The sequence below is a fragment of the Eptesicus fuscus genome, chromosome 12 (assembly GCF_027574615.1).
Source record: "Eptesicus fuscus isolate TK198812 chromosome 12, DD_ASM_mEF_20220401, whole genome shotgun sequence".
Lineage (NCBI taxonomy): Eukaryota > Metazoa > Chordata > Mammalia > Chiroptera > Vespertilionidae > Eptesicus > Eptesicus fuscus.
Window position 1 is genome coordinate 66013069 of NC_072484.1, and position 23152 is coordinate 66036220.

General features: G+C 46.2%; 1 protein-coding gene across 1 annotated transcript; it reads left to right on the plus strand.

Moving 5' to 3' along the window:
- The first annotated feature begins 2933 nt into the window (after positions 1-2933).
- On the plus strand, positions 2934-21650 carry ISY1 (ISY1 splicing factor homolog). Its single transcript, XM_054723616.1, has 11 exons — positions 2934-3185; positions 5536-5558; positions 6073-6124; positions 7933-7998; positions 8178-8220; positions 10079-10191; positions 12486-12603; positions 16753-16875; positions 17672-17793; positions 20245-20331; positions 20717-21650. Exons 1-11 carry the CDS (start codon positions 3183-3185, stop codon positions 20822-20824), a joined length of 858 nt encoding a protein of 285 aa, XP_054579591.1. The 5' UTR covers positions 2934-3182; the 3' UTR covers positions 20825-21650.
- Positions 21651-23152: the final 1502 nt, after the last annotated feature.

Below are 23152 nucleotides of genomic sequence, written 5' to 3' on the forward strand. Positions count from 1 at the left end.
TGACCTGGTTCACAGGTCGACGCTAAACACTGAGCCACAATCAATCATTGGTTGATTCTTGTATGTGCCCTGATGGGATCAAACCCACAACCTTGAGGTTTTGGGACAATGCTCCAACCAACTAAGCTACCTGGCAGGGCCCCTATAGAGAATTTTTATGAGTTTATTATTTGAGCCAAACTGATGACATATGCCTGGTAGCAGGATCTCAAATGCACTCAAATTTCATCGAATTTTGATATGCATAGCAAAGCTATCTTTTAGCTGTTTGCATATTTTTGCTTATGTAGCAAAGCATTTTTAACAATTTCTTTATTGCTTTCAGAGTGGGAGAGGGAGAGAGAGAAACATCAATGATGAGAATCATTGATCGGTTGATTTGTAAGAACTCACCATATTAGAGATGGCAACCCATTGTCCTGAATGTTGCAAATATTTCCCCTAGCTTGTTTCTTAGGTTTTCAGTTGTGCATGTAGTCCTATGGGGATGTCCTTGGGATTGGGGTTGTTTCTGTTAGGTCTGATCAAATAATTGGATCAGTACTCCCTCCCCTGGGAACTGACCTTTAGACCACTATGATATTCCCTTTCACTTAGACACATTCCACTTGCTAAGACCACATTCCACTTGCCAAGACCACATTCCATTTGCTAAGACCATTATCTTTCCCCTCTGGACCTTCCCAGGATCTGGACCCTAATTCTCCACCCAGAAAAAGCCCACCTAGAGTCCTTTAAAATCTCTGAATCCCTGTCCCTGGGTGCTGGCGCCATTTTGGGGCTCAGCCCATCTGGTCTCCAGATGACCTAATCTATACATATAAAAGCCTAAGTGACCTTTAAAACTGGTTGACTCATGACTGGTCGCTATGACGGTGCAGTGACCACCAGGGGGCAGATGCTCAACATAGGAGCTGCCCCCTGGTGATCAGTGCACTCCTACAGCCAACCTCCTGCAGTCCCTCACCTGCTGGCTGGCCCCGATCAGCCCGATCACCAGCCAGGCTGAGGGACCCCATCCGTACACAAATTTGTGCACCAGACCTCTAGTACACTTATAATTCTTTACCCCTTTGGCCTTGTGTGACCCTAACACCAACTTTCCAGTAACCACACCTGGTGCTTAGTGGGAAAACCCTATAGATTTAGGGCTATTGGTTTGATGTGGACCAGTCCTTTCAGTGTTTTGCTTGCTTTTCTCTCTTATTCTGCACCCCACACTCCCAGCCAACCTTCATTTTCTGTGGGAGACATTTTGCATCTGAGGATTACACCCAGCTGGTGCTTTTGTTCTTTTTCCTTGCTAAAGGTAAAATGGCAAATTTTCTTGTAGGTTGCCAATCTTGGCCCTTCCTTTGGGTTTTCAGATCAGCTTGCTGAGCCACTCACAGGTCTCTCTTTTTTTGTTTTGTTAATCCTCACCTGAGGATATTTTTCATTGATTTATAAGAGTCTCATGCTCTACCGACTGAGCTAGCCAGGCACTTCTTTTCATTGATTTTTAGAGAGAGTGGAAGGGAGAGGGAGGAACAGAAACATCGATGTGAGAAAAATACATCGAATGGTTGCCTTTGTGGTACAGTTGGAATTTGAGAACAATTCACTCTATTGCTTATGCTCTTAATTGCAAGTGGTTTACATGTAATTATACTTTTTTGCTTGCCTTAGAATTGAAAGAGCATTCATTAAACATAAATGCTTCACATGTATCCATTTTCAACCCCACTGAAAACCTTGACAAGGAATTTAACTGCTATTTGTACTCTTTTAGTAAGTATTTTGACAGCAAGCTGTGGTATTAAACCTGTCTCCTAAGATAGCTGATACATATCTGATGGCAAGGGTGCTAGGAGTAGTTTCTTAAAAAGAACAAACTTGGTCTTTTTCGCATTTCTGTTTCTCCTCTTTCACTTGTGAAAACATACATATTTTCCTAAATTGGACTGAGGAGACCAGGGCAGTTCCACTGAGTCGACCTTATACTTCCTGGTCATTTTTCTCCCTGCTCTTGTGGTTCTCCGTTTCCAGCATTGCATTTTTTCATCGAAGATACTTTGCAGTATGACCCACACACCAGAGGCTAGAATCTGACTACTTTTGTCTTCCCCACAGAACATCGCTAAGTGACCAAGCTTAGCAAAAATAATTTGGTGGCAGACAGACAGGTAATTAATTCAGTGATATCCCAGTAAGAATTTTTCAACTCGAGGGTTTACTGTATACTTCATGGAGAACAATTAGTGAAAGGACCCTAAAACGTTTAAAAAGGCAAGCCAACGGTAGAATACCTCGGAAATTAAAGTGTGTAACTTCTAAAACCTGGCCAAGTTATCTGTCACTTTCTTCTCCAAGGTCTATTGGTAGTTGTGTGTAGTCCTTTTGAGGCTGTGTAGCATCATGCCAACAACATGGGCTGTAGTGTCAGACCTCACTGGTATCTCAGCTCAGTCAGTTGGCTTAGATTTGGAACTGAGCAAGTAGCTTTAAATTCTAGTTTCCCCATCGGTGCAGGATCATTATGGATTACAGGAGACATTGTTAGTAAAGGGCCTAGCACTTAGAATATTAAATCATAGCTATAATTTTTTCCCCCAAACTTCTATAGTGTCACCAGATTCTTTGTGTGCCACCAAAGAGGAATGCTTCTTAGTACATTTGGCAAATCTGAAACCCGCCCAGTCGGTTGTGAGAATTCAGTCCATTCACTGAGAAGAGGAAGAGAGCATGAGAGTCTAGAGTAGCCACTATAACTTCACACAACCTCAGACAATTGCGCTAGCACTGCTGGCTCCTGCAGTACCGATAATTACCGCGTGACAGTTCGCAGTTGTTATCGCGAGAGTGAAACCAGCCGCCCAGGGCGGAGTCGCAGTGCCCCTGCGCAAGCGCGATTTTGCCAACGCCCCGTTCTTCCTACGCACGCGCTGCTGACGTCTAGAAGTCCAGGGAAGGCCGCCTACGGTAGCCAGTCTGCTTTTCCTCCCCCTTCCCTGGCCGATTCTCAGTTTCACTTCCGGTCCCTTATTTCCGGTGCTTTCCCCCTCCCCCCTTTTTTTCCCTTCCGACAGAAAAATCGGTGGTGCGGTCAGTTAGAATCTTCAGTTCCCGTCGGGGTTGGCCTCCCCGGAGGCCGGGAAGTTCTCTGGCCACGCGGTCCGAGGGCGGCCCCCCTCACTTGCACCATGGTGAGTAGGGGGGCGGGATGGCGGGAGAGCGAGCCGGCGGGCCGTGAGGGTTCCCGGCACCATCGTAGGCGCTCAGGCGGCATCACTGCGGGCCTCAGGCTCCTAGGCTGTAACTTGGGAATTCTCTTCTTGCCGCTCTTCAGCTGTCAGAATCTGGAGGAGGAAACTGGAATGTCGAGAACCACCATCTCCCAATGGTGTTTTAATCTGGACGGAGCGCTTTGCATTACAGATAGGGGAAACGAAGGAACAGAGCGGCACAAGGACCGGCCCCGACTCAGGGTGTCGGATTGTTTGTCCCCAAGTCACACTGCGGTTGTGACCCTATGTTCCTAGGTTATTTGACTTATGTCCGTGCTTCCCCGCAAGATGTAAACTTTCCGAGGGTAGGGTCTTTTCACCATTGCTTCTTTAATGTCCAACACTGTGTCTGACACGTCGTAGGTGTTCAGGAACGCATGAATGCATGTCGTACTGTCATTGCATGAGGGCGTGATCTCTGGTCTGGCCTGGTTAGTGGGCTTCATTCAAGAAGTGCTCACGACGGGTAAATATGAGAGTGCTGGCACAAAAATGATGCTCATACGTGTTGGTTACAACAGTATTTTCATTAAGTGAGGCTCCCATAAGAAGCACTCAATGCCATCGTAAGGTTATAGTATAGAATAATTACAACACAAGGGCATATTGGAAGCCCTTGTAATTGATGAGCACAAGAGCCTAAGAGGAAAGAAACCCGCTGGCTAGAAGCAGCCCTTTCTGTAGGAGGACATGCTCCAAATTTACTGTTGCGTACTGCCCTGATGCTCTTCCTTTCTGAACTCGGGCGAGCATTGGGAATCTCCTAGGACCTGGGTATTTATGGTTACCGGAGTTGTTGGGTATTTTATATAACTGTCACCATCACACATTCATATTTGTGGGTTCATCACCCTGGATACATATTCTAATCACTGATCACTTAAAATTGATGCATTGTTTTGGAGGACGTTCCTGTGAATTTCATGGGAAGAACCATGGCAGAATTTCCTAGCACCTAGCATGGTGTTTTAAGCATGAAGTAAGCATTGAGAAACACTGAATTAAATATTTAGGAACTATAGGCTTTAATGAAATCTGTAAGACCCAGACAGCCTCAGCCTTCAGCAGGAGGGCTTCCCCTCCGAGAGCCTCTATTTTATTCCTTAGTAGATATTGTGCTCATTTGTCCCGCAAGCATTTGCCAAGTTTGTTTCTGTGTCCATTGAGATGGAGGGTCAGAAAGGAGTTTTAAGTGAGCTCACTTTTGCTGAGTATCTATCAACTGCATAACTGATGTCTTCATGTATTTATCTCATCAAGTCATCATGACATTCCTATGAGATAAGAGGTACACACTACTGTTGTAAAGTAGTCTTAGAGAGACTACTTCTTAGGGATGGTAAGTTGAAGAGCCGAGAATAAAATTCAGTTACATGACTCAGCAAGAATTCTTTCTACTTATATCCAGAAAACATCTTTCCTGCTTGACATTGTGTTTTTCAGGGATAATTGACTTGGTACTAATGTGACAATACTTACATAAAACTCACTTTGTAAAAGTCAGTCTTCCTCAAATTGCATTGCCAGGGAACAGACAATTGTGATGCTGGATAGAAAGTGCCATGGTAGGTAGACCCAGACAAAGGGTAGCAGTTTAGCTGGGAAGAAGGGGGTCATGAAAGAACTTTCTGGGGTAGTGATGACAAAGGTAAATTTTGAAGGATGACTAGGAGTAAATCAGATCCAAGGGGTTGGGGAGCAGACAAAGATTTTAGATGGAGCAGCATAGGTAAAGTCACAGGATTTGGATATCTTTTAATAGATACCTTTTAATATGTTTTTATTGATTTTAGAGAGGAAGGGAGAGGGATAGAGAGAAGGAAATATTCATAAGAGAGAACCATTGATCGGCTGCCTCCTGCATGCCCCCTAATGGGGATCGAACCCGCAACCTGGGTATGTGTCCTGACCAGGAATGGAACTTGTGACCTCTTGGTTCATGGTTCGAGGCTCAACCACTGAGCCACACTGGTGGCACATAATATATTTTTTTTATTTTGAGAGTATGTTTACTAAAGCTGGGGGCAAGGAAGGGCTTAAGATAGAAGAAGCAATAGGAGAGAGCCTAGGCAGGGTTGCTTTGGGTCTCTAGAAATGTTATAGGAGAGAAATGAGCCTAGGCCGCTTTGGCTTACTGGGAAGTCAGAGAAAAGGAGCCTTGGAGACAGGTTCCGGGGTTAGCCCAGGATGAGCTGTTGCTGCCCATCGCTCCTCTGGTTGCAAGTCATTCTAAAAATGGGTATTTTTCTTCCCTTCTCTCTCCTTTTAGGCCCGAAATGCAGAAAAGGCCATGTAAGTATCAACTTGATTTTGTCTGTAAATTTTATGTAACAATTATTACCACAGAGCTCTTTTGGTATTTAGTCCTTTTGGTATATGAGCCTTTTGGTACATGTTTCTTTCTCTACATACTTTAAAATAGTATTCCCATATTTTCCCATTTGGTGTTTTCTGACAGCTCCTAGAACTTTTACCACATGAACATTCATTCATCTGGGGATGGTGCATGGGCTGTGAGAGTGGCAGCGGGGGCACCTGGATGTGCTGCTCACCACAGTGCTCTGATAGTTTCCCACAGTCCTTACATGGAGTGAAAATAAAATAAAAACTCATAACTTCTCTGTGGTTTCTAAATCATAACACACACACACACACACACACACACACACACACACACACACATATATATATACACACACACACAAATGATGTCAAATATGGTCATGAGCAGATTTACCCTATCCAGGAACTTGGGTAATAGGAGTCTGTGAGCAAGATCTAATGGAGTCTTCCCTCTTTCTGGTAGGACGGCCTTAGCAAGATTTCGCCAAGCTCAATTGGAAGAGGGAAAAGTGAAGGTTGGTGTAAATTTTCCTCATAAGTTGTAAATATGAACAATGTGGTAAAATTCCCTCCTCAGTACTCTTCAAACTCCAAATCTTCCTATTCCTTGTTTGTACTTGCTGACACACTTATGAATCTATACACTTAAATTGCAGGTGTATCTCTCTGTACCTGGGCAGTGTGATCTGGCTGCTTGTCCTTCTGTCTCTTTTGTATGGTGATAATTGAGTTCTGATATTATCCCAGCTCTGTCTAATATTGGATAATAGGTAGTGGAAATGCTGTGGGGAACAGCTCTAACCTGAAACCAATAAATGATCTCAAACTCACAGAGACTCAGCCACGTTAGGGATAAAATGTACCATTCTTTGAATTATTTTATTTTTTTCTTTCGTTTTTTGTATTAGTTTCAGGTGTACAGCGTAGTGGTTAGACAATCATATACTTTACAAAGTGTTCCCCCTAATATTTCTAGTTTCACCTGGCACCATACATAATTATTACAGTATTATTGACTATATTCCCTATTCTGCATCCCCATGACTATTTTGTAACTACCAATTTGTACTTCTTACTCCCTTTACCTTTTTCACCCCTGTCCCCCAACCTACCCCTTGCCCTTCTGGCAGTCATCAGTCTGTTCTCTATATTTATGAGTCTCTTTCTGTTTTGTTTGTTCATTTATATTGTTCTTCAGATTTCACATATAAGTGAAATCACATGGTGTTTGTCTTTCCCTGACTGACTTATTTTTTTTAATTTTATTTTTTAAAATATATTTTATTGATTTTTTTACAGAGAGGAAGGGAGAGGGATAGAGAGTTAGGAACATCGATGAGAGAGAAACATCGATCAGCTGCCTCCTGCACACTCCCCACCGGGGATGTGCCCGCAACCAAGGTACATGCCCCTGACCGGAATCGAACCTGGGACCCTTCAGTCCGCAGGCCGATGCTCTATCCATTGAGCCAAACCGCTTTTGGCTGACTGACTTATTTTACATAGCATAATACCCTCTAGGTCCATCTATGCTATCACAAATGGTAAGATTTCATTTATTTTTTAAAAAATATTTTTATTGATTTTAGAGAGAGAGGAAGGGAGAGGGAAAGAGAGAGAGAAACATTAATGTGAGAGAGAAACATCTATCAGCTGCTTTCCACATGCACCCCAACGGGGGATTGAGCCTGAAACCTAGACATGTACCCTGACTGGGAATCGAACTGGCGACCTTTTCGGTGGACCTGACAATGCTTGACCAACTGAGCCACACTGGCCAAGGGCGTTCTTCTTTTTTTTTTTGCGTTCTTCTTTATGGTTGAGTAATATTCCATTGTATATCTGTACCACAATTTTTAAAAATATATTTTTTTGATTTCAGAGAGGAAGGGAGAGAGAGATAGAAACATCAATGATGAGAGAGAATCATTGATCAGCTGTCTCCTACACACCCCACACTGGGGATCAAGCCTGCAACTTGGGCATGTGCCCTGACTGGGAATCGAACCGTGACTTCCTGGTTCACGGGCCAAGGCTCAACTACTGAGCCACGCTGGCCAGGCTATTATTGGACTTTTAAGTTGTTTCCATTGGCTTACTGTATTAAGTACAATACAATGCAATGAATGTTTTTGCTTATAGTTGTTTCCTAAATAGAGACTGTAAAGTGTGTTTAAGGCTTGATGAAGATCTGCAATTGGAACTTCAGATGTGTTTAAATCATTAGACATCTTAGATTTCAGGCCTGAATCAGTTGAATGGTGAATGAAGCTTGTAACTTCATACAATATAGTGGCAACATGTATAATTTGCTTCCTTTTAGGAACGAAGACCCTTCCTTGCCTCAGAATGTACTGAATTGCCCAAAGCTGAGAAGTGGAGACGACAGGTACATTCAGAATATGATCTTAGAAGTAACAAGTCTCAAATTGCTTATTATCTAAATGACTCTTAAACCAAAATTCTAAGTTTTTTAATAATCAGTTTTTAATTATATTTTCCTGTGCTTTTAGACATATTCAAAGTCATAAGAATTTACTGGCTTTTTTTTTTTTTTTTTTCCCACAGATCATTGGAGAGATCTCTAAAAAAGTGGCTCAAATTCAGAATGGTAAGTTAGTCTGTCTACTTAAAGAGCTTGATTTTAAAATACACAATTAGACTTGGGGACTTCGACACACTGTTCTACCTTTTTATTGATTTATTGATTGATTCCAGAGAGAGAGAGGAGGGGATAGAGAAAGAGAGTATTTGTTCTAGATCTGTGAAATATGCCTTTGGTATTTTTATTTATTTATTTATTTATTTACTAGAGGCCCGGTGCATGAATCCGATGGGGGCCAATTGGGCTGGCTGGTGGGGGGGAGGGGTCACGGGTGGTTGGAGGGGGGCCGATGGGGCCCTGATCAGGCCTCTTGGCTGCTGCAGTGCGCATCATAGTGACTGACCGGTCGTTCCGGTCACTGGGCTTTTACTGATATATATATATATAGTTAATTCTCACCCGAGGATATTTTTCGAGTTATCTTTTTTTTAATTATTATTTTTTAATGACGCTTTGTTCTCTCTCTTTTTTTTTTTCAATTAATCCTCACCAGAGGATATTTTTCCATTGATTTTTTAGGGAGAGTGGAAGAGAGAGGGAAAGACAGAGAGAAACATCAATGTGAGAGAGACACATCGATTGGTTGCCTCCTGCACGAGCCCTGACCAGGGCCCGGGCCGGGGAGGAGCCTGCAACCAAGGTATGTGCTCTTGACCTGAATCGAACCTGGGACCCTTTGGTCCACAGGCCAACTCTCTATCCACTGAGCCAAACCAGCTAGGGCCCAGTGATCTTTTAGAGAAAGTGGATGAGAAAGGAAAAGACAGAGATCAATGTGAGAGAAACACATTGATTGGTTGCCTCTTGCATGCACCCCAACCCAGGGTCCCGGGCCGGGGAGGAGCCTGCAACCAAGGTACGTGCCCATGACCGGAATCAAACTTGGGACCCTCTGGTCTGCAGATTGACGCTCTATCCACTGAGCCAAACCGGCTAGGGCTGTCTTTGGTATTTTAAAAGGGATTGTGTTGAAGCTATAGATTGCTTTGTGTTGTATGGATATTTTAATTATGCTAATTCTTCCAATCCATGGACACGGTATATGCTTCCATTTATTTGTTTTTTCCTTTATTTCTTTTTTCAATGTCCTGTTTTTCGAGTACAGGTGTTTTACCTCCTTGGTTAAGTTTATTCTTAGGTATCTTATTTTTTTGTTGCAGTGGTCAATGGGGTTATCTTTTTAATTTCTCTTTTGGAGAGTTCATTACTGGTGCATAAAAATGCTATTGATTTCTAGATGTTAATTTTGTATCCTGCTACTTTGCCAAATTCATTTATTAAATCTAGTATTTTTTGGTGGAGTATTTTGGGTTTTCTATGTACAATATCCTGACATCTGCGAGGAATGACAGTTTTACTTCCTTCTTTACAATTTGGATGACTTTTTCTTCTTGTCTGATTTCTTTTTTTTATCTCATTGGTAACGCATTCATCATTTAATAACATGCTATTTAGCCTCCATGAATTTGAATATTTTTTAGTGCTTTTGTTTTTGATTTCTGTTTTCATACCATTGTGATCTGAAAAGATGCTTGATATGATTTCAGTCTTCTTAAACTTATAAAGACTTATTTTGTGTTCTAACATGTGGTCTGTTTTGAGAATGTTCCATGTGCACTTGAGGAGAATGTATATTCTGCAGCTTTGGGATGAAATGTTCTGTAAATATCAATTAAATACATCTGATCTAGAGTGTTGTTTAAAGACATTGTTTACTTGTTGATTTTTTGTTTGGAAGATCTATCCAGTTATGTCAGTGGGGTGTTAAAGTCCCCTAATATGACTGTATCGTTGTGGCATTATTTTTATGGGCATGACACTGAGTGGTGTTTTGAGATATGATATGAATGTTTTTGTTTTCTAGCTGGTTTAGGTGAATTCCGAATTCGTGACCTGAATGATGAAATTAACAAACTGCTAAGAGAGAAAGGACACTGGGAGGTCCGGATAAAGGAGCTGGGTGGTCCTGATTATGTAGTAAGTAAGCAACAGCCCCTGTGGCTGTTTGGGATGAGCTTGTGAGATTTGGGGCAGGCTGGATAGGGCCTGTCTAGGAGCCTGCAGCTCCCAGCCTGTGCCTGCTAGAGGGTAAGCACTCAAGACATGAAAGAAGGCTTGAAAAACTGCCTGTGGGCCCTAGCCGGTTTGGCTCAGTGGGCAGAGCATCGGCCTATGGACTGAAGGGTCCCTGGTTCTATTCTGGTCAAGGGCACATGTGTGGGTTGTGGGCTCGATCCCCATTAGGGGGAGTGCAGGAGGTAGCCGATCAATGATTATCTCATCAGTGATGTTTCTATCTCTCTCCCTCTCCCTTCCTCTCTGAAATCAATTAAAAAAAAAATATATATATATATTTTGTATATAAATATATATATATTTTAAAAAGGTACCTGTTGCTTGTGGACAGGAAACCTATGAAAAGGATAGGTTGGATAATTTTTTTAAAAATATATTTTATTGATTTTTTTACAGATAGGAAGGGAGAGGGATAGAGAGTTAGAAACATCGATCAGCTGCCTCCTGCACACCTCCCACTGGGGATGTGCCTGCAACCAAGGTACATGCCCCTGACCGGAATCGAATCTGGGACCCTTGAGTCCGCAGGCCGACGCTCCATCCACTGAGCCAAACCAGTCAGGGCAGGTGGGATAATTTTTAAAGACTCCACAGAACATGGCTCAGATCAGATAGGATATCTACATATACCAGTCAGATGTTCCTGAGTAAGCCCCTTGATTTCTCTGGGCCTTTTTTAAAATGACCTTGGCCCTGCCCAACTGGCGTGGCTCAGTGTTTGAGCGTCGACCCATGAACCAGGTCATGGTTCTATTCCCGGTCAGGGCACGTGCCCAGGTTGTGGGCTCAATCCCCAGTGCAGGGAGTGCAGGAGGCAGCTGATCAGTGATTCTCTCTTGTCATTCATGCTGAGCCCCAGCGTGGCGGGTGGCAGCCGACTCTGCCACCGAGGTTAGAGTATCATTTTTATGTACGCATAAGAATGTTTAAGATGGTAAATTATTTTTTCCTCACCTAAGGATATGTGAAGGTGGGGAGAAGAAGGGGTGAGAGAGAGAAAGAAACATTGATGTATGAGAGAGGATCACATTGATCAGTTCCCATATGTGCCCCCACTGGGAATTAAAATGCTAACCTTTCTGTCCACGGGATAATGCTACAACCAATTGAGCCACACTGACCAGGGCAATGGTAAATTTTATATATGTATTTTTCCACAATAAAAAAAGAAAATACATTGTCATCAAGTTCAGAAAAGTATAAAGAAGCAGAACAGCATTTAGTTATCTGTGCAATACTTGAATATTTCCTTTTTTTGTAATCCTGCTTTTTTTCTTTGATCGTCATCTGAGGATATCTATAATAATAAAAGCATAATGTGCTAATTAGACCAGACGTCAGACCAGACGTCCTTCCAGACGAAGCCGGGTCTGTGAGGGAAGCCCGGGTCCTGGGTGCCAGAAAGAAGCTGGTGCCAGCATCTGGGGGAAGGAAGGCCTACTCTTGCACGAATTTCGTGCACCGGTGGGGTCCCTCGGCCTGGCCTGCGGGGATCAGTGGACCTCCATGCGACAGCAGTCCTGCCTTACCCGCTAGCTCATCGGGCTCCAGCCCGCTGTCTGCATCGATCCCGCATGGGATGAAGTAGTACGGGAAGCAGCAGGTGGCCAGGGAGGAGCCCGAGCCCAGACTGGGCGCCTCACCGCTCCCTTTTGTCCCGGCCCCACTGCACCTGCTTGAGCGCACAGAGTGAGTGTCCCTGGGAGAGGCTTGCGCTGCCACAGCTGTGCTTGCCAGCAGTGAGCCCGGTGTCTGGTGCTCATCTGTCAGGTGAGTGGTGCTCCTGCTGTAGGAGCACACTGACCACCAGGGGGCAGCTCTTGCATTGAGCATCTGCCCCCTGGTCATCAGTGCACATCAGAGCTACTGGCCAGTCATCCGGCCCTCCGGTCACTTAGGCTTTTATATAAACATATTTTTTTATTTAGAGAGAGGAAGGAGGCAGGGAAAGAGAGAAAGAAGTATCCATGTGAGAAAGAAATAATATTTGGTTGCCTCCTGTACCTGGCCTGACCAGGGACCGAACCCACAACCTGGGTTTGTGCCCTGACCAGGAATTGAACCCACCATGTTTCAGTATATGGAAGGACACTCAACCAACTTTTAGGTATTTAGATGGGTTTTTAAAGGATAAAAAGGTACTTACATATTTTTTTTGTGTACATAAATATTTTCTCTTTTCCTTTGCCATTAAGAAAGTTGGCCCTAAAATGCTGGATCATGAAGGCAAAGAAGTCCCAGGAAATCGAGGTTACAAATACTTTGGAGCAGCAAAAGATTTGCCTGGTGTTAGAGAGCTATTTGAAAAAGAACGTAAGTAATTAATGTTTGTGTGGGTTTTGGCCTCAACATTTTTTTTAAACATTACAAATAGACTTTTATTTGTCACCATTGAAGTAAGTTTGAATTTTAAGCAGATTCTTGGACTGGGGGCTCATATCCATTAGGTCACTTAACTTTCAGTACCTGTCTCATCCCTAGTGGCTTTGCCAGAACTGCTATCTTCACCATGAAGCTTCATGAGTTTTCCCAATTCAAACTTGGGCTTCTTCAGCATTTTTACTTTTCTAACAAAGACATCATGGAGCAGACAAATAGATTGCAAGACTTTTCTATGTCTTTTCCAATGCTTTCTGGGATCAGTTTATTGACTACTTCCTTCGGGTCATTTGCACCTCCTGGGTCATGATTTTCATCATTTTCCAGATTTGGCAGACTGGTGATACTGAGTCTAAGAAGTCTTTCGAACCTGATTGCTGTGTTTTGTTTTGTTTTTAGTAAAACCAACAGAATAGATGAATTAAATAACTATCGGTAGTCTTGATATCAACATGAGCTTTAATCATGGGCTACTATTTTTTTAATATGAAACACATTTTGTCACAGATTAAGATCTGTGTCATGAAAATTGGGCAGTTTTTGCCCTGAGTATCCTCAGTAATTAGCTTGAATTTTCTAAATACAACTCCATCATTGTCAGATAAGTTAGGCTCACTTCAAAAATACGACCCTTAAGACCATCAGGTGCAATTTGGGTTTCTTGAGTCCTTGTGACTAGTGTTTTTCTAATATTTCTTACATTGAACATAACTGGTGCTTTCACATCATACCAATCTTTCTTAGAAAACAGATCAACCACTTTCTCCTTGGCTCCCTTTTTGCCACTTTCTGAAGCCACTCAGAGAACCAAAAATACTAGCCTTGAATTTATTGGTAATCATCATAACAGTAGACATGCTATGTGCTGGGTGCTTCTCCTGTATTACTTCTTAGCTGCACAACAACCCTGTAGTATCAGAATTAGTGTTCCTAGGTTTTAAACAAGAACCATTAAGCACTAGGAAATGAAGTCACAGGCCCAGGATACACAATTGGGGCTGAAAAGTACCTAGAAATGACTAGTGCCAAATTCCACACTCTTTGCACATAGTAGTCTTTTAATCTGAATGAGGAGTTCCTCTCTTTGAAATTTCCCAAAATTATTGGGGCAGGATTTTAATTGAATTGGATTCATATTTTACTTACCTATTATTTGAAAAAACAACAACAGATGACAAGTAAAACCTTGGGCCTAACCACAATAGGTAAAGATAGAGAAAAGTCAAGCTGCTCTGTGTCAGTCCAAGTCAGGCACCCTTATTTATTTTATTTTATTTTTATTAAGCCTTAATTGCTGTTCGTATCACTGAAGGCACCCTTATTTCTCCTGTCCTTTCCTCCATGGCCCTGGGAAACTTCCGTCAAACCTTGGCCTTTCAAAATGGAAACCACTGGTCTGGAGTTTTCGTGCACAGGCATACTTTGGAGCTATTACAGGTTCAGTTCCAGACGACAGCAATAAAGCAAATATCACAGTAAAGAGAGTTATGAATATATTGGTTTCCCAGTGTATATAAAGTTGTTTACACTATACTGTAGTCTATTAAGTTTGCAGTAATAGCATTATGCTAACAAATAATGTACACACCTTAATTTTAAAATATTTTATTGCTAAAAAATGTTAACCATCACCTGACCCTTTAGTAAGTAATCATCTTTTTGCTGATGGAGGGTCTTTCTTTGATGTTTATGGCTGATGACTCATCTGGTTGGTAGTTCCTAAAGATTGGGGTGGCTTTGGCAATTTCTTAATAAGACAGCAGTGAACTTTGTCCCATTGTTTCACTCTGGAATCGAACCCGTGGCTCTTTGGTCCATGGGCCAATGCTTATTTTTTTTTTTTTTTTTTTTTTTTTAATTTCTTTATTGATTAAGGTGTCACATATTTGTCCTCATCCCCCCATTCCCATCCCACCCCTCTCCCCACGCATGCCCCAATCCCCTGTTGAACTTAACCGTTGGATAGGCTTATATGCATGCATACAGGTCCTTTGGTTGAACTCTCCCCCTCCCCCCACCCTCCCCCTACCCTCCCGTATCCTCCCTCTGAGGCCCGATAGTCCGATCGATGCCTCCTTGCTTCTGGTTCTGTTCTTGTTCCTCAGTCTATGTTGTTCATCATTTCCTCTAGATGAACGAGATCAAATGTCACTAGATATATACTAATAAGAAGTGAATGTGAGACGAGCAATAATATTTATGCTGACAGGCAAATGAATCAATCTGTAGCGAGCTTCCCCCTGGACCAACAGTTCTTTTGAGACCCAATTTCGATGTCCAGTAGTTCCTTATGTGTACATGTCAGCACTGACCCCTCAGCTCTGGATGGTGGACAAATGGTGGTAATGGAGGTCTGACTCCCTCTGGTTTGGTCTCGGCCGATCCCAGGGGGACGGCGTCACCTGGACTAAGGGGCACGTGGCCTCACCCATATCCAAGGGGCGCGTGGTCTCACCCGGGCCTGGGACCCAGCCTCACCCGGATGGATCCAGGGGCGCACGGCCTCACCCGGACCCAGGATCTGGCTTCACCCGTACCCAAGGACACTTGGCCTCTCCCAGACCCAGGGGCACGTGGCCTCACCCGGGCTTAGTTGCACAAGGCCTCACCTGGATCCAGGGACACATGGTCTCTCCCGGACCCAGGGACACTTGGCCTCTCCCAGACCCAGGGCCACTTGGGCTCACCCGGGCCTAGGTGCACGAGGCCTCATCCGGATCCAGGGACACATGGTCTCACCCGGACCCAGGGACGCTTGGCCTCTCCCAGACCCAGGGCCTCTTGGGCTCACCCGGGCCTAGGTGCACGAGGCCTCACCCGGATCCAGGGACACATGGTCTCACCCGGACCCAGGGACGCTTGGCCTCTCCCAGACCCAGGGCCACTTGGGCTCACCCGGGCCTAGGTGCACGAGGCCTCACCCGGATCCAGGGACACATGGTCTCACCCGGACCCAGGGACGCTTGGCCTCTCCCAGACCCAGGGCCACTTGGGCTCACCCGGGCCTAGGTGCACGAGGCCTCACCCGGATCCAGGGACACATGGTCTCACCCGGACCCAGGGACGCTTGGCCTCTCCCAGACCCAGGGCCACTTGGGCTCACCCGGGCCTAGGTGCACGAGGCCTCACCCGGATCCTGGGACACATGGTCTCACCCGGACCCAGGGATGCTTGGCCTCTCCCAGACCCAGGGCCACTTGGGCTCACCCGGGCCTAGGTGCACGAGGCCTCACCCGGATCCAGGGACACATGGTCTCACCCGGACCCAGGGACGCTTGGCCTCTCCCAGACCCAGGGCCACTTGGGCTCACCCGGGCCTAGGTGCACGAGGCCTCACCCGGATCCAGGGACACATGGTCTCACCCGGACCCAGGGACGCTTGGCCTCTCCCAGACCCAGGGCCACTTGGGCTCACCCGGGCCTAGGTGCACGAGGCCTCACCCGGATCCAGGGACACATGGTCTCACCCGGACCCAGGGACGCTTGGCCTCTCCCAGACCCAGGGCCACTTGGGCTCACCCGGGCCTAGGTGCACGAGGCCTCACCCGGATCCAGGGACACATGGTCTCACCCGGACCCAGGGACGCTTGGCCTCTCCCAGACCCAGGGCCACTTGGGCTCACCCGGGCCTAGGTGCACGAGGCCTCATCCGGATCCAGGGACGCATGGTCTCACCCGGACCCAGGGACGCTTGGCCTCTCCCAGACCCAGGGCCTCTTGGGCTCACCCGGGCCTAGGCGCACGAGGCCTCATCCGGATCCAGGGACGCATGGTCTCACCCGGACCCAGGGACGCTTGGCCTCTCCCAGACCCAGGGCCACTTGGGTGGGCCAATGCTTATTAATCCAATGAGCCAAACCGGCAAGGGCAGGATAAATTCTTTTTAAATGGACTAATTGGGTCAAAGGTTTCAACACTGATGGATAGTACCACTTTATATAATCCAATTACTAGTGTAGAGAAGTGTCTTTCATATTTTCATGAACACACATACTATTATATGCCTCTGTAACAATGTGTAGGGAGAAGGCTTGAGTGTGATAATGATGGGAAATTCAGCTAAGTTGGTACTCTTTCTTTTAGCTCTTCCTCCTCCAAGAAAGACACGTGCTGAGCTCATGAAGGCAATTGATTTTGAATACTACGGTTACCTAGATGAAGATGATGGTGTTATTGTGCCTTTGGAACAGGAATATGAAAAGAAATGTAGGTCTACAGGCATTTCGTTTCATTATATTTGGCATCTGGTTTCTTTCTCTCTTTTGAAACTGAGTTTTTCGATAGTGCATTATGCCAGAGGGAGTTTTCTTTGTTGCTAATGATCTTCAGAGGAAATGATCTGCTAATGCCCTAATTCCCAGTAACTCTGAGGCAGTTAGCATGGTGTTGGGCCAGAAGGAGCATGTTGGAGAAGCTACAGAGCGTCATCTCATCTGCTCCCTGTCCACAGGATTCCTTCCCAGACTAGCCTTTCTTGAAAACATGAAGTATTGCCCACTTAAGGAGATTTAGATCTGCTTTAAACACAAGTAACGGGATATCAGTGTAGAGCAAAATGGGTCTCCCTTTCTGAGAGCTTCCTCCAAGACAAGCAACATGCTGAGCCTTTTATGGACATTCTTTTGAAGCCTCATGACAAGTCTGTGAAGAGGAAGTGCTACTCCCTAGGAGGTGCACTGAACTAGGGCTTTAGAAGCAGGTAGTCAGGAGTTGGAGCCCTTTGCCAACATGCTGTATGACAGCGTCTCTTTTCACATGGGCATGTCAGGAAGCCACCAAGGTTGGTGAACTGGGGAGGATTTGAGGATGTTCCCTAAAAAGCTGCCTTGTAGTGACTTAAGTCAGAGCTGTGTGAGACCAGACTGCCCCTCACATCTGATTCCCTCCCACCAGGGCAGAATGAAGGGTGACCCTTTTCTGGGGGAACATCTTGGCTTTGCCCTACATGATGTTTAAAGCTTATTTAGAAACCAAAGTAACACCTGCTGTCTCTTGTCTTCAGTCAGAGCCCAATTAGTGGAAAAGTGGAAAGCAGAGAGAGAGGCTCGGCTGGCAAGAGGAGAAAAGGAAGAGGAGGAGGAAGAGGAGGAAGAAATCAACATCTATGCTGTCACTGAGGAGGAGGTATTGGTGGGCAGTGAGGATCCCCCTGGCGCTCACTTACCTTCTGCTCTGAGTTGTGAAGCCTGGACCTTTTGGGAAGGGTGTCGGTGCAGGTCAAGTTTAGCCACTGCTTTTTGCCTTGCTTGGGGCCTCCTGGTAGGAGCTACAAAGTGATCTGCAGTTGTGGCTGCTTGAAGGCAATGGGAGAGATGTGCTGTGAACCAAGGCCAATGCCCCTAATGTTGGGCTTTGGACCCTTTGCTGGACACTGTGATATGAGCTGAGGCCAGCTGCCAGTTGTGCTAGGCTTATGGCTACTTATTTGAAGCTACATTTCAAGCTGTGACTGGCCGCCACTTATGCTAGCCTTGGGGACTCCTGATGGGAGTTATGGTGCAAGTTGTTGAGACTAGTTGCTGCATATACTCAGTCTGGGGCTACTTACCAGGAGATACAAGGCATGCTGAGGCAGCCGCTGCTTGTTTGGGGTTTATGCATCTTTCAGTGACTTTAAGAAAGTGTTTATGTGGAACAGCTGCTAGAAGAGGCTCAGGCCGGGTGATTGAGTTGAGTGTGGCGGGATCTCAGGGAATCATCAGGGTGGGGAGAACCAGGTTAGCCAGGCTGGATGGGAGGAGGGCTCAACAAGGAAACAATGCTGCCTGCCAACATTTCTGTCCCGGAGAGAACTGCCCCGACTCCTGCCCCTCCAGTGCTTGTCCTGAAGCTTGTCAGTTTAGTTCCTCCCCATATGTATCTTGCACTTTTCAAGCTGTTGCCACAGTGCTGGAGCCCAGAGTGAGTGAGTTTGTGAGTAAGTCCATTTCCGGGCCCCTCAAGAGGAGTGCCTCGGTCTCCAGCATTACTCCGTCTCACTTGGATGCATTCTCTGCTTGTTTCCACAGCCAAATGTTATGGGGATTCCTCTTCATGGCACCGGTGCTCTGGGTTGGGAAGCCTGGTATGGGGGTGGGGCCCCTTGTTCCTCACTGGAGCTATCTCTCTTGATTATTATTATTATTTTTTTAATATTTGGATTCTTTTCAGTTTTTTTTTTTTTTCAAGTATATTTTATTGATTTTTTTACAGAGAGGAAGGGAGAGGGATAGAGAGTCAGAAACATCAACGAGAGAGAAACATTGACCAGCCACCTCCTGCACACCCCCCACTGGGGATGTGCCCGCAACCAAGGCACATGCCCCTGACCGGAATCGAACCCGGGACCCCCCAGTCCGCAGGCCAACACTCTATCCACTGAGCCAAACCGGTCAGGGCCTTTTTTTTTTTTTTTTTTAAATATATTTTTATTGATTTCAGAGAGAAAGGGAGAGGGAAAGATAGAAACATCAATGATGAGAGAGAATCATTGATCGGCTGCCTCCTGCATGCTCCCTACTGGGGGTTGAGCTCACAATCCGGGCATGTGCCCTTGACTGGAATTGAACTGGGGTCCGTTCAGTCTGCAGGCCGATGCTCTATCCACTGAGCCAAACCAACTAGGGCTCTCTAGATTCTTAATTGCCACACTGTGGGTATGAGACCTGCCGGTTCAGAGTCTCTATCCCTCCTACCTGTCTTGACATGATGACTTCTATATAGCTTAGTTATAGGACTTCTAGTTCAGTTGGTCTCCAGGTGGTTCTCATGACAGTCTATAATTTAGTTGTAATTTTGATGTGGTGGGAGGAGGACAATACAGCATTTACCTACACTGTCATATTGACCGGACTTTAAATTTAATTTTTTTTAAATAGATAATAAATTTACAAAGGTCAAGAACAAAACAGCATATAAAGATAGTCAACAAAGATTGTCTTTTGCAACTCTGCCCTCCATCTACCTAGTTCTTGCTGCTGTCACTAGTTTCTATTCTTATTTTCTTTCCTAATGCAAAAGTTAGCATAATATACACAATGTTTTGTGGATTCGTGCATCGGTGGGGTCCCTCAGCCAGGCCTGTGCCCTCTCGCAATCAGGGACCCCTTGGGGGTTGTCATACTGCTGGTTTCCACCTGAAACTGGCAGTCCGACATCCCCTGAGGGATGTAGTAGTGCTCGAAGTGGCAGGTGGCTGGGGAGGAGGAGCCCGAGCCTGGGCTGGGCGGCGCGCTGCTCCTGCTCATCCCAGCCCCGCTGTGCCTGCTGCAGCCACTCCGTAGCACTGCTGCGCTCTCCAGCTGTGAGCCCAGTGTCTGGCACCCGTCAGTCAGCTGAGCGGTGCTCCTGCTATGGAAGCGCACTGACCACCAGTGTGTGATCAGTGTGTGTCATAGCGACAGGTCGACCGGTTGCTTAGGGTTTTTTATAGATAGATCATGTCCTGGCTGTGTTTCTGTATGAGTACAGACTTTCCTAATCCTGCCCCCCCCCCCCCCCCTTTTAAACAGCTGCAGAGTAGTGCATTTTATAGCACTGCCAATATTTATTTCATGGTCTCCTACTCACGGACTCTTGGTTGTTCTCTGTTTGTAGTCTGATGAGGAAGGCAACCAGGAGAAAGGAGGTGAAGACGAGCAGCAGAAGTTCATCGCCCATGTCCCTGTGCCATCACAGCAAGAGGTAGGGTGAGCTGCGTTGGAGGTGTAGTTTCCCAAGTGCCAGGGGCCTCGCCTCTAAAGGAGACTCCATTGAGTGCTTCACTGGGTTCTTTTCCCATCTGTCCATATGAGCAGCTCTGACTCCTGGCCACAGGACACTGGTCGCTGTGCTTACAATAGCGGGTGGGATCTAGAGAAGGCAGGATTTTATCTGCTTTAGAGGAAATTGATAAACATTCTATTGTTCACATGCTTCCAGTGGGAAAGAAAGGGACCTTCAAGACACTCTGGGTATTGAGCTCCTCAATGGCCTCCTCCACAGGGACTCCCTCCTGGCGGGGTCCGGCAGGACACAGAGGGCCTCACTGAAGAGTGTTGCATGAGTCTTTTACTCTTCTTATTCACAGATCGAGGAGGCACTTGTGCGAAGGAAGAAGATGGAACTCCTCCAGAAGTATGCAAGTGAGACCCTGCAGGCCCAGAGCGAAGAGGCCAAAAGACTCATGGGATATTAGGGCTGAGTGAGGGTGCTCCCTGGGGTCTGGAAACCTGTTGGGAGCTCTTCAGCCCCAGCTGGTCCTTGCATTAACCTACAGGGCTCTGCTGCCCTGGGACTGCAGACTGGCAGGCTAGTGCGGCAAGGCTTCCTGCTACTTCTTACCATTCATTCTTTACCTTTTCTTACCTCAGCTATTGGTCTCAGGGGAGGAGTCTGTCCCATCCCTCCCTTGCAGGCTGCCTATCAGTTTAGCTGTCACCTTTATACAAATGTTTTGCTACTGTATGAACCCACTTATTTTTATATTGAATGTGTAAAACAGGCTGCTAACTGGCTGCCTAAATAAGTGTTTTATTTAACCTTTAACTGCCATTTGGTGGGGAGGGTGATCATTTAGTGACCAGCATTTAAAAAATGAAGTTTTTCCTAACAAGACATTATTTGTAACTCCTCTTGAAAAATGAAATGTGTCAATCCTGAGCCCACATCCCATGTGTCAGTAGCCAGCCAGAGCTGTACCTTTTGGGCCTGGCATAGTTTTCTGTGGCCTGCTCAGCTTGCCTCATTCCCCCCTGCCCAGGTGGCAGGAAATTGAATTTGCTATTTCTGTTTTATGACTGGTTCTGTAGAGAGCTATTTTTTTTATTAAAATTTATTTTTTTAAATTAAATTTATTGGGGTGACATTGGTTAATAGAATCATATAGGTTTCAGGTATAGATGCCTATGATACAAGATCTATATGTTGCACTGCGTACCCACAAACCGAAGTCAATCTTCCATCACCATATATTAGGCCACTTGAGAGCTATTTTTATTAAAGACTTTTATATGAAGGGGAAACCTCCATGTCTGCAGCTTGTTGTTTCCTGGTCTCCCTGTATCAAGGTGGCGGTTGCATTAAGCTGAGGTCAGTGGGCAGAGCCAACCTTCCTGTGCCCCCTAAGTGGCCTGGGTGAAAGTACACCGGGGATGCCCAGGAAGCACTAGTTGGATCTAAACCTGCCACCTAAGCTGGGTTTTTTCTTTCCAGTGAGAGAACTGACAGCAGAGGCTGCAGCCTCTAGGGCAGTGTCGGGGGCCTCCCCATGCACAGAGGGGTCCTGGGAGTGTCTGAGAGTCAGTGTCAGGGCCAGGAGGTTGGTTCTTCAGGTGAGTCTTGGCTTCTCTGAAAGAAGTTCTGGTGTACCCCAACCCCTACCCAAGCTGCTGGGCAAATGTGTGCAGGGAGGGGTTGATGTAGGAGCTCTGGGAGTGGAGGCCTTGGGGGCAGAGCAGGGTCAGATTCAGCTCTGGGACCCAGCACCCATCCCGGGCCTGGCCCGAACTAGAAGGTTCAGGTGCACATTTAGTGGCGGCTTTGAACAAGCCCCTCCAGGTCCCTGGCCTCAGTTTCCCTGCCTTAAAGTCCAGGACTGGACTGTGAGTTTGACCCGGGGTCTGGGTAGTCCCTGCTGTGGGCAGAGAAAAGGAAGGACCCTTGGCACAGCCTGGCCCACATCAGAGCCTCTGGGATGGGATAGGTGTGCAGTGCCCGATCAGATGTGGGTTTTTCTTCCAAGGGGCACACATTGGGCTTGGGGCTGCCGTGCATTCACTGAGAGCAGGAAATTCAGACAGCGGTGTTTCTTCTCCCTGGAAAAGGTGGTTGGCAAGTGCCTGGAGTGTGGCCCACCTGGAATCTCCAGGGCTCTGGGCCTCCCTCATTCCGTCAGCGGAACTCAGCAGCCTTTCGCCACCTGGGACAGACAGGACGGGAGGCCCTGCTCCAGTCCTTCCATTTACAGAGCTCCTCCCAGCCCAGGATCTCATCACGGCATCCCCGGATGCAGGCAGGACAGGAACTAAAGTATCCTATGTCCTTGGAAACTGAGGCCTCCAGTGGAGAAATGACTTGCCCAAGTGCATACAACTAGTCAGGGCAGGTCTGGACTTTGAATGGAGGTTGGTCTGAGCCCATGATGTCAGTGTGTCTGAGAACAAGGCTTGGCAGGTGGATGCATGCCACCTGGCTGCCATGAGCAGTCATGCCATGCTCTCCTCTCACCCCTTCAGCAGAGGCCTTGTGTGAGCGGCTAGGAGCATACCCCATGATCATGGTGGACTCTGGGATTCCTGGTGCCGGAGCCAGTTCAGGCCTCAGCAGTTCCTCAGCCCTAGGTGCCTAGCCCGTTCTCGGCGCTGCGCTGGGAACATAGCAGTGAACAAGAACAGTCTGGCCCTCACAGGGTTCTTAGATTTGACTCGGAATAAGAGTTAAACTTTCTTCCCTGACTATAGAAGTACCTGGCCCGACATCCTGCTGCTTTTCCTGACAGAGATGGGATCCACTTAGGCTTCTTCCT